The sequence below is a fragment of the Myodes glareolus genome, chromosome 12 (genome assembly GCF_982192425.1).
Source record: "Myodes glareolus chromosome 12, mMyoGla1.1, whole genome shotgun sequence".
In the NCBI taxonomy this organism is placed as follows: Eukaryota; Metazoa; Chordata; class Mammalia; order Rodentia; family Cricetidae; genus Myodes; species Myodes glareolus.
The window spans coordinates 83,806,430-83,821,119 of NC_142037.1; the positions used below are offsets into that span (position 1 = coordinate 83,806,430).

The window sequence follows — 14,690 nt, forward strand, 5'->3', positions numbered from 1 at the left end:
TGCCCCGTGACCCCCTCTCCAATCCAACTCCAGCCCCCATCTTCCTCAGCTTGACCTTTCAATCATTTTTCCACATAACAGTTCTTTTGAAATATTCAGGGATAGTTTTTGTTGTGGCTAACATTTGAATTTTTTATTTTTTATAATTTAATGTAATGCAAATTATAAACATCAGATAAAAATGTTTTGATGGTCAGTTTGTATAAAAGTCTTATGCAGGCTTGTTAATGGGTTCATTTTTCAAGGAATGGGGATGAGAGTGCCTGTTATCTTTGTAGTGTTTTTAAGGATGAGCATTCTCAACCTTAACTAAGATTAAATACACCTTTTTTCTTTTGCACACACACATGTATGTACGTACATTGCTGAAAGAAAAGTCGTCATATATCAGAGTCCTTTAAAACAACCTACTGAATTCACAGAGGTAGCATATCAGATGGCCTCTTGCAGGGTTGTAAAACATGCCAGTTTTAACTTTTTCTCTTTGTAACTACAGGCGTTGGCTGTCAGTATGAGCTAAGTTAGAGGGCAGTAGGGAGTCATGTTTTTCTTCATTTTAAAGAACTTTTACAAAACCTGGACTTCATTTACATTGGCCACAATCTGGATTCCTTCCTGAGCACCCCCGCCCCACACTCCCTCTGCACAGTTCTAAGGGGTCTGAGGGCAAAGCCAGGGGCAACACCATGCAGACACCACAGGCTTGAGTCCTAGAGCCCTCAGGCAATGCTAAACACGTGGTCTCTTCCTGTCCTTTACCCTTCAGATTGAGAGAGCTGGGTAGGAGTGCCTCCAGATGAGGGTAGCAATTCTGTCCACTGCCCTTCTCTTTGTAATTTGAGTCAGTCCCGTCGAGGCTCAGATAAGGCAATCTCTTGGGGTCCCATCTCCCTGTCCTAGTTAGCAGCCCACGTTAGTAGCTCAGGAAAAGAGAGTTGGAATAATCAGATTCTAGCCACCTTTCAGTGAATCGAGGCTGCCTCTGCAGATCTCAGGGACTTAATGGGTTACACACCTGTGTTCTGTGGTAAGCCTTCCAATGTGGAATGGAGGGATTTTCACTTGTTTGATACAGTCAGGAGGGTTGATGTGGATCCCTAGTTTTCGGGGAACCAGTACAGCAGAAGGGGAGACTGCAGTGGGACCATAAGCCCTCCGAGCCTTCTGTCTCACTTGGCAGAAAAACACAGAACACAGAACAACAAAAGGAGGCTCTTTTTCCATAAAGGTTCACCCCTCCCATCCCCCCATGCCTCTTCCCCAAAAGGGGCCTGAATTTTTCAGCTGCACACCGCTTTGGTGCTCACTCTTGCAGGGAAACAGTTGCTGTCTGAACAGGCAGGAAACAGTTTTCTTTTAATTGCCGGAATCATTCGGAAGTGCTTCGTGCCCTGCTTCTATACAGCAGATGCTGCGCGTTAATTGGCCTGCGTACAAGTGACCCGGGGTTCCTTGCAGCGGGCCCAATTTTCGGCAGAGGGTTTAAATAGCTTATTTATTATTTTGTATAATCTGCCGTGCATTATGTGCTCCTGCATGTGTCGTGTTTCATGGTCTGCAGTTTCTAATGTCGTGTGGGTTTCAAAACCTGTGTTTCTCTGGTGATGTACTAGCAGCAGGTAAGCTCAGAATACCATCCATCAGGAGCTAAGTTTTATCCAGATACTCCAATGACTGATGAACCTGTCTTGTGTATGAATGTTTAGCACAGTAGAAAGCCATATGCCACTGGCACAGTTTCCTCTGCATTCTTTACAGTTGCTAGAGAGTGGGCTTCTGGGGGGAGGGTGGGGACAAACTCGACGCCATTTGCATCCTCCGGCCTGCATTTTAAGCAATAGCACTTTTAACACAGCCTTGGGTTTGGATGACAAAAGAGGGTAGGGGCCATCTTAAAGGAAAGTCGACTCCCATAATGATTTTCTCCCTCAGAAATATGACTGTGCACCCTTAATAGGGAACCTTGTTTTGTTCCTCCCCGTCTGTTGCAGACAGACCTCAGCCCATTAGAAGGGCCTCCCTTGTGTGGGAAGGACCACAGCTGTCACAGCAAAGCTCATCCAGCCACTGTATCACCCCCATTTTGTGGCTCTGAAGGATGAAATTGAGAAATGGAGCACTGTGCAGTCATCCTTTACGTCTCCAATTTTAGGCCTCTGCCATCATTTTCATGCTTTTATTCCAAATCAAATAACATTAGTGGCTACAGCACCTTCTGATGAATGTCTGTTCTCAAGCACAGCTTTCGAGGCTCCACTTTGAGGGGCTTCCTTTTATGTTTGGCTGAGATCCCTCTTTCTCATCCCCACCCTATACTTTCTTTGAGCTTTCTTAGGGGTGATGGCAGTTTGCAGTTCGAATGATACATTGCCATGCAGGTCCCAGTCAGAGTGTGTTTTCTGAGAGGGGCCATGTGCTGGAGAAGGTTCTGTATCTTTTAATCTTTGTGAAAGGAGTGAAGGGTCTTGGTAGAAGGAGATTGGGGGCTTTAATCAGAACCAAGATGTGGCTTAAATCATTAGCACAACAAAGCATACTATAAGCTTCAAGATAAAAGTCCCCTGGGAAAGGAGTCCTCTGAAAATAAATGGAACTTGATAGATTTCCATATCATTTATAACTTCCCTTAATTACACTTGGAAGACTTGCCAGTAAAACTGGAAAATTGGCAGCCTCTCTCCATTAGAGTCATTTTGCCGACCATGGCAAGCAGCTGGCTTCGCTGGATTTTATTTCCCATCACTCACAATTAATCATCAGCTGGAGATGTCTGAAACTCTTCAGCACAGAGCGATGCTGGGTGACATTCAGGCCCCTAAACATGTGAAAATCTGCTGAGTAAATGGGCCGAGTTCTCTCACAAGCCCACTCGTTTGGGGCAAGCCTAGCTCCCACTTAATGAGGGCTGCTCTAATAATCTGATTCGAATGTGAACCTTGACCCTGTGTCAGAGGAGAGGATGCAATAAGCCGGATGAAAGACATGGAATTCAGGTCTCCAAACTTTACACCAATTAGACAGCAGAAAAGTACATCAGGCCGACTGCATTCATCAGGAGGACTTGCGAGGCTTGTGACCATTTAGTAAGCCCCACTCTGGATACACCTGTCACAATCAGTAAGTCTTTACCAGATGATTCATAGAGTGTTACAGAAGTGTATGTGCAGCCGTGCTGCAGGGCTAGTCGGGCTGCAGTTCTGTGATGAGGACTGCCCAGCTCGCCTGCAAGTGGTCCAGAAGTTGCTGCAGTGGATGTGTGCTACGTGTGGCGTGGTCAGCACAGGCAGGGAGGCTTCCTCTCGGTGGGAACTGGAGCCTGGCTGGGAGCAGTGATAGTCACAGCCTGCACACTACAGGTTTTTTTTTTTTTTTTTTTTTTTTGACATGTGCTTGTACTGCATTGATTTCCAAGGGATGAAATAAGTTGAAATTAGACCAAGTTTGTCTGCATAGCTTTTCCATGCATGTGTATAGCATGGTCCAGTTGGACCAAATGTGGCACTGTTTTGTAAGGCGCCAAGGGACATTTTCGTACAGCTGCCTCAAGATAATGCCCTCTAAACATGGCTGAAAGGACAAAGAGCAAGCTAGAGGCAGAAGACATGGGTTCTGCTCATAGCTAAGTGATGCCGGGAGGAGCAGTGAGAGGAACTAGGAAGTACATGGGGTGAAGGAAGGTAGATAGAGGACCCTGGACTGAGTAAGGCAGCAGGCAGGTTCCCTTCCTTCTCATCACATTACCAGCTCTACAGTCGTGGTGGGGTGGGGGAGCCACACCAGCTTTGAGACTTCTCATTTCTGATCACATTAACCATTTGGGACCTAGTCTTGTCATGGTGGCAAGGCATCCTAAACTGGCCCACATCCTTCTTACCCCAGGCTCTAGCACGATCTGGTGGGGAGGGAGCTGTGGTCTGCTGAAGCTGTGGGTATTGTCGGCCCATGACCATGACCACTGGAGACCTCCAGGCTTCTGTAAGGTTTGTGTGTGTGAAGGGTCAGGGCACTGCTTCTGTCTGGCCAGCAGACCTGGAGCAGTGTTACAAGAGGAAATGAGCAGTGACAGGTAACACAGATGCTGGCAGAGCAGAGTGAGGAAGCCCATCCATGAGGAAGCTGATGGGATGGGGTGAGGAGACTCTGAGCCAACCCTGGGCTCCGTTGCTCACAGAGGAAGCCAGGGCAGGTGGGTAGTGGAAGGTTACCACGTAAATACCACGGTAAAGACTCGTCCATCTGACAGGAGAGCCTAGAGGTAGAGATTCGATTCCCAATTTTTGACAGAATTTCAAGGTGTCCTAAGGAGCCATCTGTGCTGTTCCCTGCAGGCCAGGGTCAGGGACATTTCAGCCTGGCTGCTGGAATAGCTCTCAGCTTTGTTGCTGTGTGGCTCAGTGACACCTGCCCTTCTCCTGACTTTCTTGACCTCCTACCCGCCTTTGAGGAGAGAAATGGCTCCAACAAGATGGTATGAAGGAATAGCTGTTCTGACACCTCCGGCCGGGGTATCTGCGTCATCTTGGCGCTGCCTTCCCGTCCCCCACATTTTGAAGAACAGCCCTTTGGAGGTGTTGCTTCTCTGTGCCTGTACTGCAGACGCCAGGTGAAATGAATCAAAAGCGGCAGTGAGCGCTGTGCTCTAAGCCTGCTTGTCAGCAGTGCCTCTCCTCCGTGCCAGCACCAAAGTCTTGGCATCTCCTTTCTTCCTATATTCTCGTGCCAGAAAAACACAGCCCACCACCTGAACAGCAGAGGAAAGAACGCACAGGGCTTCAGTGCTCACACTGCCAGCAAGACAGCTTGTGCCACACAGGGAGCCAGGAGGGGACTTGGAGATCATTTGGGGATGGCAGGAAAGAACATTCTCCAGGTCCTTCTGCGGCATTGGCCAGCACAACCACAGTACTGTGGCTATCCAGGAGCCCCAGCCAGCATACCCAGCGGCACTCTGTGAAGCCTTCAGCCTACCACTTCACAGAGCAAGAGACCCTTTTCCACAAGGCAGAGAAAGAATTCCTGACCCAGATCCTTGGTGCTTAATCATTAAGGCCAGAGAAAAGGGAGTAAGTACTGTGGCTTTTAGTCACAACCGACTCCTGGACGGACATCCCAGATTAACCCTGTGGGTATGTGCCTGCTCAGTCTGGGTCTCTCTCATAGGCATTGGAAAGCCAAGCATCAGAACACGGGCTTGAACAAGCACCTGCGGCACACTCAGGCCTTTTGGTAGGGACTGGGTGTGGCTGGAGAAGCCACCTCAATGTTAGTACTTGCACATCTTATAGGTGGACAGCAGTTTATTGGCCCTTGTGCTAGGCTGTTATCTTCAGCTCCCAGCATAGAGGCAAACACGCACCTTTTGGTAAGACACTGCTGAATTCTGATTTCCATGTGGTACGGGTCATCCCTGTAAGGCAGACAAGTTGCTGATAATCACCACAGTCAGCTACAGAACTTTATTTTTGTCACCCTGTAAAGAAAGCTTTACCCTTTTGTAGCCATACTCCTAGTCCAGCAAATTTAGACAGGCACTAATGAGTCCCTTGGTCCTTAGGTATCTGCCTGTTGCAGACATGGCGGGGAGGGGGAAGCACTGGTTTTGTAGAATCTGTGGCAGACTTCTAGGGCCCTGGGGAAGGTCCCGTATGCTGCACTCACGTCTTCCAGTTCAGACTTTTCTAAGAACTTGACAACTGTCTCCTCATGTACTACAGTGGGAGCCGTCAGAAGTCGCTGGTGTGTCCATGACCAATCAGCACATTTGACAAAGAATTGAATGGCTTCACTCTTGAATGTTACTACAAAATTAGAATGTTCTTATAACACCTATTTTTAACCTATTTTCCAGGTAGCAGAAGGTCAGGAAATCTGTGTGATTGAAGCTATGAAAATGCAGAACAGTATGACAGCTGGGAAAATGGGCAAGGTATGTTCTCAAGCTCCTACTGGCCTGCTCTAGCCATGACAGATGCACCTCCACCTTAGAGACATGGGCTGGTCTCCTTAAATAGAACGCAGAGGTGATCTCTAATACCTGGCCCTTTCCTGGGGAGGATATCAGGGCAGGACTCAGGAGCTCCACTCTGTCAGTGTGTCCCAGCCTCCTGGGGAGGCAGGAAGGGGGTCTATGTGTTTCGTTCATGTAGTCAAAGCACAATTGTCCTCCACATTAATGTCTTTCAGATGAAGGGGTTTTTAATTTTTAATGTTTACATCTGTCTCGGAGGCAGTTAGTTATCTGAGACTTAGGTGACACAGCAGGAAATGGTTTTACAGATTGTAAAAATTAATGTAACTCAGGATAATTTCCCCTTAAAGGGAATAGTTCAATTGTAGATGGAGGAGCTGAAGCCCATGTACACATGAGAGGCTTAATGATTCAGGGAGAAAAAGAGAGAGAGGTGTCAGCACTGGAATAGTTAAGAGCGAAACTTGAAGGAAAAGTCCTGGTGAAAGCAGTGGTTTTGCTGTTCTTCCCAGTGACTGAAGAGATGCAGTCATTCAGAAGAGCCACTTTCCCAAAGGACGCTTGGGTTTGGAAGAATCTACATAGAGTCACAGTCTGGCCGTGTCCTAGGCTGTGGCCTGCAACATGGCCAAACTTTGGGACATTGGGTTCAGAGAGAGATGTCAGTTACAACCAAGTCTGCACCACTCAGCTTCTGTCTGTCTTGTGGTCTGTTATCCCAAAAGGCAATGAGACGGATTCTCAGAAGAAGGCCTAGAATTATTCTACCTGCCCCTCAGGGGAATAACAGGGCCCCCTGCAGATTCAGTGGCCCCAGGCTAGAGCAGGTTAAGAAAGCCACATAATGTCTATAGGCTTAGACGGTGTAGACAGGATCTGCAGGTTTTAACAATCCTTTCTAAACTGAGTGTGGTGGCAGTTAAATCATAAGCTCCCAAAATTATCACTTTTTTCCCTCTGAGAAAAGATTTAGGGTGCAAACAGAGCCACAATGTGAATCTACTCCAGCCTAATCAACATGCCATCATTAAACACATCACCATCCGTTTCACTCCAGAGAGATCTGCCCATCGAGGCCTTTGAGCATTTGCACTGCTTAACACAACTTTATACTGCTTAGGACCTCTGGGCCACTCAAGTTTCAGAAAAGAGCCTGCCTCCTCTGCTCACAGTGGAGGGACAGGGCACAGGCCTGTGCAGCAGCCTGGGTAACTCCTGGCATTTTTATTTGCTTATCTCCAATATGGCCAGTTAGGTCAAACCCACTTTTAGTTCATGGCTTCAGCAACCATTTCCAAGGAGGGAAATGATGACCTCTTACGCACTCCAGTCTTCTGCCTACACAAATCTAGAGAAGCAAGGCAGGATTTTATGTTCAGCAGAAATCAGAAGAATGAAACATAATTCCACATTCTATGCCACTCAACTGAAGTGGGGTATTAAATTATTTAATTTCTTTCAAAGGAAGGGAAACGGTCAGGCTAAGAAGATCTCTCCTTTTAATTGGTACCTATTTGGATTGTGGTGTAGTTGTTTGGTTTTTACCATGACACTAAATACAAACTCTAGTCTCAAAACTATAGCTGAAGCTGGGATGGGATGTGTCAGTCACCAGCATGGACATCTCAGGACTGAGGACGCTGTTGCCTGGTCCATGCAGTTTCCATTCTCTGAGGATCACCTGGGCTGAGTGACAGGAGGAGGCGTGAAGCACAGGCTTCTGTAGGACACTCCCGCACTCTGGTTCCCTTAGATGTAAGCAGGTGTTCTAAGGCCACTTATTTCTCAAAAGGAATTGAGATGACTGGTCCTCTCGTTCCCATTTGTTTCTCACTCTTCCTCAACCATTTTAATTGAAGGTGAAATCGGTGCATTGCAAAGCTGGAGACACAGTTGGCGAAGGAGATCTGCTCGTGGAGCTGGAATGAAGTATTTCTAGCCTTTCAGTCATCACGGCTTTAATTAGCATTTCTATTATTCGCTAACCCTCAATTTGTTCAAGCGTTTACAGGAGCTCCTGTGCAGCAGGTTCTACACATCGTATTTATTCCTCAGAAGAGGCAAAACTGACATTCTGCCAAAAAATCACCAATGGAAATTTTTATTGATATAAATACTTGTACATATGATTTGTACTTCTGCTGAGATTTCCTAGTGTCAAAATTAAATCAATAAAACCAAGCACTTGTCTAAATATTAGTTTGCCCTTTTTTTCTGAATGAAGACAATATACACAGAGGCGACAGGCTGTGCCAACTGACTGTAAATACTAGCATTTCCTTATGATCCTTTAAAAATTTATATAAATCCCAGTTTTGTAATCTGATTACCTCCCTTCTTCCATGGTTCAGGATGGATTCCTGGGGCTCATTATTCACGACTACCTCAGACCAGGTAGCACAGATGAAGGGTCTGGATGCCCCCCTCTGTGAGGGTCCCTGGATGACTGACAGAGGGTGCTGCCTGCACTGATCCAGTGACAAGCATGCTGTCCAGGTCCCTTTCCCTCTCTCTATGGCTAGGATGCCTCCCCTCAACGTTGTGGGCCAGGCCGCCAGCCCATCAGCTGATACCCATCTTTGCCTTTCTGTTTTGTGAAGCAAGTTTCCAATTAAGAAAAAGAGGCTAAAAATAACAGTTGTGTTTCTGTGCAGTTGCAGCTAGTGATCCGTCCACCCATTATGTTGAAGAGCGAGTGAGCTCTTAGCGGAGTGCCAGGGTGCTCAGCCAGCAGCTGCATTTCGTCCTGCAATTCTTGGAATCCATTTTCTACTTCACTAGGAGGCAGAAGCAGAATCATGTGCAACTTGCATCTCTGCTGACAGATTATCAGATGGAGGTGGATGGTAATTGGTACTTCGCATCTTCCTAACATTATTTTAAGTGTTGTTTGTATTTGGGAGCAAAGTCTTCTGTCAGGGCCTGAGGAACAAATTACTAATGTGTTGGTTCTTCTGAAAGGCCTACCCCCAAAGGCTGCACCTTCAGGTGGCAGAGATGGGCTAGGCTGCCGAGAGCGAGGCACCCATCAACAATATAAAGTTCGAGGGCTCAGCTGTCTCCCAGCAAGTCACTACTCCTGACTTTACTGAATTAGAATGAAAAACACCTTCTATCAAGTAAGTACATAAAAAGGACAAAACAGCATACTTCTATTTTAATGGCTGTTTTAATAGTTTGTGTGTGATCTGGAAACTGTATGGGGTGGTGGAGTACACAGTCTAGGTGCTTTTCTTGAAGGTATTTTTCCACCACTTCCTTCTAGATTTCATATGTGGGAATCAATACATTCAGTTTCTGAGATCCAACTGCAGCCACGTCTTTAGTCACAGGGGATTCCATCTTTAGATTAGAGCAAAGCAAAGCAAAGCAAAAAAGGAGTACTAGGTGCCCTGTAACTGACATTTAGGGGACTTCAGCCCAGAGTGTCTCTCATCTAGTTGCTAGCTGCAAGCCCAAGAGCTCCCTTGAATAGCAAGCAATAGTAACACCAGATTATAGAGCATTTGCAAAATTTGTGTCAAAGACCTTTTGTCGACGTGTTTTATAGACAGATATTGAGCCAGGAAAGCTCTGCTTGTGCTGGGCAGCCACTGGGCCCTCATCTGTTTTCCCGGGGGTTGTAGCGCAGCCCGTGTGGGCCCTCGGAATCATAGCTTTTATGGTAGGGGAGATGCAGCCACTCAGGTGCGTAGGTGGCTGCACTGTACACAAAGCACCGGAGGCTGTCCCCAGGGTCATCGGCACCCTCCCACTCAAGCACCTGCACCCGGAGGGCTGTGCGCTGGTACATGTTGGGGCAACCTTCGAAGTCATCCAGGAAGCTCAGCATCTGTTCATCCACCTTGTAGATCTCACCTGCCACACAGTGGCCCTTGCCCGGCAGGTGTAACAGCCATGGTATGTTATGCTCGCCAGCGATCACCAGTGGGAAGGACTCAACTGTGCAGCCCCGGCCTTGGAAGGCTGCTGAGCCATGTGACTGGTCCAGCATAACTTTGTGGTTGGGTTGGCCTCGTTTCAGGGTGCCATACACGAAGATGTGAGCCATCTAGCTGCAGGCACTATGAAGGAGAGAGCAAGCAGGCACTATGTCAGCAGGTGAAGAGCTATCTCACGGCATCCTCCAGATTTACGGCAGCACCACCACATTCACTCCACTCTCTGGCCCAGCTTGTCAGGAAGAGAAGCCAGTTTCCTGGGTAAAGTGCCTGTGTCATGACATGCTTTCTCTAGTTATTTAAAAGACCTGAAAGAGGCATTGGGCCAGTCTGCCCTGGAGTTTGCAATCCTGAACCTAGAAAGAGGAGCAAATATTACTGACTTTAAAAATCTGGGCAGGGGGCAAGGCATGGTGTGGCACACACCTTTAACTCGGGTAGATCTCTGTGAGTTCCAGGCTGGTCTGGTCACATAGCAAGCTCTAGGTCAGCCAAGGCTATCTGGTGAGACACAAAATCTGAGCTAGGGGTGTGACTTAGAGGAAGAATACTCACTAAGCACCATGATATGTGTCTGGCAGGGAGATCTTCCATGTGTTTTTAAGCATTTGGAGCTAAAGTGATCCTCCTGCCTCAGCATTCTGAATAGCTGGTATTAGATTACCACTACATCTGGCAAACAGCACCCATAGCAATGCTAAGGTAGAAAGAGCAGGCATGTCAGTCACTCTGTACCATCAGGTAGACTGATCCAGGTCTTAAAAAGATCTCAAGCACAGCCCGCATATGTATGCAGGCAGCCCTGAGCATGTCGGGTGGGGCTGGAAAAAAAAGAAAAGAAAGCCTTTCTTCCGTTGACTAGGGAGCACAAGTGGCCCACTCAGGTCTCTGTGACACTGGTCTTTCAGAACACAGGCCCTGCCCCACCTAGTGGAAGCCAAGTCACCACCAGAAAAAGACCTTGGCCAGGCTGCTGTGGTGACTTGTGAAAGCATGCATGCCTGAATGAGCAGCTACCCTGGACCCCTCACTTTGGTGGCACTGAGATCCCAGGTGAGACCAGCCACACACTGTCACTACTGACTGGAAGGTGTTCAGCCGAGAAGTTGTTTTGTCAGACAGGAACAGCTCAGTTAGGGACCAACTCCTGAAGGATGGCCACTTTCTTACATCATTAGCTTTGAAGTCCCCACAGCAATATTATGAATAAGGAGAAACAAATATAAATAAGAACCTGGATCCCAGCTTCTGGGGGAACCAAGGCCTCAAGAACACAGTTACATTCTGGTCCTGAAACTTAAGACCCAGCAAAACCTGTGGGCCCATAGCTTTCCTTTTCAAAGTCTTAGAACAGTGGTTCTAATACATATTACATATTGTCATATTATGGTGACCCCCAGCTACAAAATTATTTCATTGCTACTTCATAACTGTAAATTTGGTACTATCATGAATCACAATGCAAATATCTGATATATGACCCCAGAGGGGTTGCGACCCATAGGTTGAGAACCACTGTCTTAGAAGGCAAAGACAATTCCTTGGCTCCATGTAAAACTAACATTCCCTTAAGTCTGGGATACTGACCTATGTAACAAAGTGATCTGTGTAAAATATGGCTTGAGAATGCAAACACAGGAGCAAGTCCTCTCCCACCCCAGGTGCTGACTCCCCACGCCAGCCTGTGTGGGACTTTGGGGAGGAAACAGTGACATAGAATTCTGGCCAGCACTAGCCCCTAGAGCAAGGAACCCAAAGATGTATTGGTCTCTTCTGCTCTTTGATATGTTAATATCCTACTTCCCTCCACAAGAAGCAAGAACAGCATTTTAGAAATATGTAATGTTTTGAGGGGCAGGAGAGGTAGCTAAAGGTTAAGAGCACTGGCTATTCTTTCAGAGGTCCTGAGTTCAATTCCCAGCAACCACATGGTGGCTCACAACCATCTGGAATGAGATCTGATGCCCTCTTCTGGCTTATAGGCATACATGCAAGAAGAACACTGCAAAATAAATAAAATTAAAAAGAAAAAATGTTTTGAATCAGACTAGTCCCAACAGAAAACCTTTCATTTTTCTTCTTAAACTTTTTCCTCCTGCTTTTACATGTTGTAGTGGGTTATCATGGAATCACACTGATAAAGAAATCTTAGGCAAATTCTATCCATTAAATTTCCCCTTAACCACTACTTTTACTGCCTACCTCCTAGAGGTGTGCTATCTTATCCACCTTGCATAAGTGAAAGTGGACTGCCTTTATGGTTGGCTTATTTCACTTCCTGCCATGTCCTCAGGGTTCATTCATATAATGTTTCAGATTGACTTTCTAAAACTGAGAAATATTCCACCATATAGATATCGTTATCTGTTGATGGATACTTGGATTGACTGCTATTAACAATGCTTCTGTGAACATGGATGTGCTGGTTACCTCTTTGAGATCCTGCTATCATTAAGTTTATGTATAGTTACCCAGAAGCAGTTGGTTCACATGGTGATTGTTTTCTGTGGCTACTGTACCTTCAAATTACTACCCAAAGAATACAGGTCACAGCCTTACTTCTGTGTCAGCACTGGTTGCTTCTCAGTGGTAGCCACCTCCGCACTGTGGGTCTGATTTGGTGTTTTCAATGGTTACTGACCTTCAGCATCTTTGTATGCCCTTTATTGGCCATTTGTATATGTGAGGACTGGCTTTTCAGAGTCTTTGCCCAGTATTTCAACTATACTGCTGTGCCAAGCTTTACAGCATAGATGATCATCCTCTTTGAACACATTACCTACATTCACCTTCTCTCATCATTCTGTTAATTATATCTACTAAAGCACAGGAATTTTTCATTTTAATGTATTCCAATTTATTTTTAATTTTGTTCCTATAATTTTGGTGTCATATCCAAGAAACCATTCTCAAACCCAATGTCATGTGGCCTATGTGGCTTTTCTTTCTTTTTTTCTTTTTCCAGGCACGGTTTCTTTGTGTAACAGCCCTGGCTGTCCTGGAATTCACTTTGTAGACTAGACTGGCCTTGAATTCACAGGGATCCTCTTGCCTCTGCCTCCTGAGTGCTGGGATAAAAGGTGTGCACCACCATGCTCAGCTAGTCATATGGCTTTTCTAACTTAAGTTCTTACATTTAGGTCTTTGATCGATTTTGACTTTACTTTTTGCTTTTATGTAAAAGTCTAACTTCATTAATTTGCATATAGATATACAGTATTATTTGTTGAGAGAGCTGCCTGCTTACGTGAAATGGTCTTGGAATTTCCTGCTGATTTTTTTAAAAACTATACTTCCAATAATCTACTCCTAGGACCCCTCTCCTATTGCATTTCCTTATTAGGTTTATTTTCAGGTTATTAGCACACAATTTTGGTTGTCACAACTTTGCAGATTTTCTATTTGATATATCTATTTTAAAGACAGTGTTGAGGGTCTAGTCCAGACTTACCTTACTGCTACCACACATAGACTTCTTCTGCAGCACATCCAACCTGTCCACCCAGTAAGCTTTCCCACATGCTTCTCCAGAGTCTAACCCACTGGGCCTCTCTACTCTCCTGTCCATGAGCCCTCTGCACAACCCACCACATCTAGTCCAGGTTCCACATCCAGTTCCCTGACTTAGTCTGGTCATCCATACCTGCACTACAACCTATCTCCTATCAGAACAACCCTGTTTGTCACCAACTACAGGTCCCTCCATCTCCATCTCCACTTCCAACCCCTTCACGCAGCTAGATCTTCAACATCCCTCTCTAGGGTGTAGCTAGGTGAGTTGCCATGATCCTACCCAACCTGCCAGATCCAGCCCAGGTCCCACATCCACCAGTATTCAGGCTCTGTCTGGCCACCCCTTCTCCTGCTATCAATTTCTAGGGTTCTGCCCAGAACCACCCTATCTATATCTTCATACTACATAAACCAAAGTTCCCTCCCATACCACAGTCAACCTTTCCACTCAGGCAGATCCACCCTTATACTCTAGGGGAAGTCCAAGAGGCAATTCTTGTACACTAGCTCAGCCCTCTCTGTCCATCTGAAGCCATTTCCAAAGTCTAGGCCAAATCCAACCACACATCCTTTCTTCTGCCCCAACCTGCTCTGTCCCTATCAGACTCAGAATAAAAGAAATCCATGTGCCCAGATATCGCAAAAACTATAAACAATGTGAAAGAGGTATGTGCCAATGATTGCAGTGAGAATCACGAAGATGAATCCAGGACACAGAATTTAAAAGGACAATCATAAATTACATCAAATAACTCAAAGACTTTAAAGATCCAAACAGCTCAGTGAAATTGAGAAGAATAAGCCTGAGTGGAGTCCAAGAAAGCACAAACTTAAGGCTGATGGAAATGATAAAGACATCCCAGGGCTTTTGGGAATGGAATTTAATTAGGAGACATGAACACCGGAGATGAAATGAGGGTGAAACTGTAAAACCCAGTAACTCACCTAGAAAACTCAAGTAGAGTGAATGAGCAGAAAACAGAGATAAAGTGGAGGACCTAGACAAAATAAGGGAGGGAAAAATTAAAAACACAAGAAAGGGAAATATATAGGAAATGTTGGACACCATAAAAAACAACTTTGAATTTTAGGCACAAATGAGGGAGAAGATTCCCAAGTCAATGGCATAGACCAAATCTTCAACAAGATTATAGAAAAAAGTCTTCCTAAACTAAGGAAAGAAACATCCTTAGAGATACAAGACATATACAGAACACCAAATAGACAAGATGAGAAAAGAAAATATCCAGAGCATATCATAGTTAAAG

General features: G+C 45.8%; 2 protein-coding genes across 15 annotated transcripts in view; one reads left to right on the forward strand and one right to left on the reverse strand.

The window, feature by feature from the left end:
- The window catches only part of Pcca (propionyl-CoA carboxylase subunit alpha), a 306,130-nt gene extending 297,968 nt beyond the window's left edge, over positions 1-8,162 (forward strand). For all 5 annotated transcript variants that reach the window (XM_085698173.2, XM_085698172.2, XM_048422206.3 and 2 more), the window contains 2 exons: positions 5,849-5,926; positions 7,828-8,162. In XM_085698173.2, the coding sequence (XP_085554299.1) occupies positions 5,849-5,926; positions 7,828-7,896 (147 nt within the window). In that variant the 3' untranslated portion in view covers positions 7,897-8,162. The remainder of the gene's footprint in view (positions 1-5,848; positions 5,927-7,827) is intronic.
- A 956-nt stretch (positions 8,163-9,118) lies between these two features.
- Ggact (gamma-glutamylamine cyclotransferase) overlaps positions 9,119-14,690 on the reverse strand; it is a 32,099-nt gene continuing 26,527 nt past the window's right edge. For 7 of the 10 annotated variants that reach the window (XM_085698174.2, XM_048422214.3, XM_048422207.3 and 4 more), the window contains one exon: positions 9,119-10,032. In XM_085698174.2, coding sequence (XP_085554300.1) covers positions 9,570-10,019 — 450 coding nt within the window. In that variant the 5' untranslated portion in view covers positions 10,020-10,032 and the 3' untranslated portion in view covers positions 9,119-9,569. Of the gene's footprint in view, positions 10,033-10,335; positions 10,388-14,367; positions 14,421-14,690 lie in introns of those variants that run through there. The other 3 variants (XM_048422210.3, XM_048422212.3, XM_048422216.3) reach the window with 2 other exon arrangements.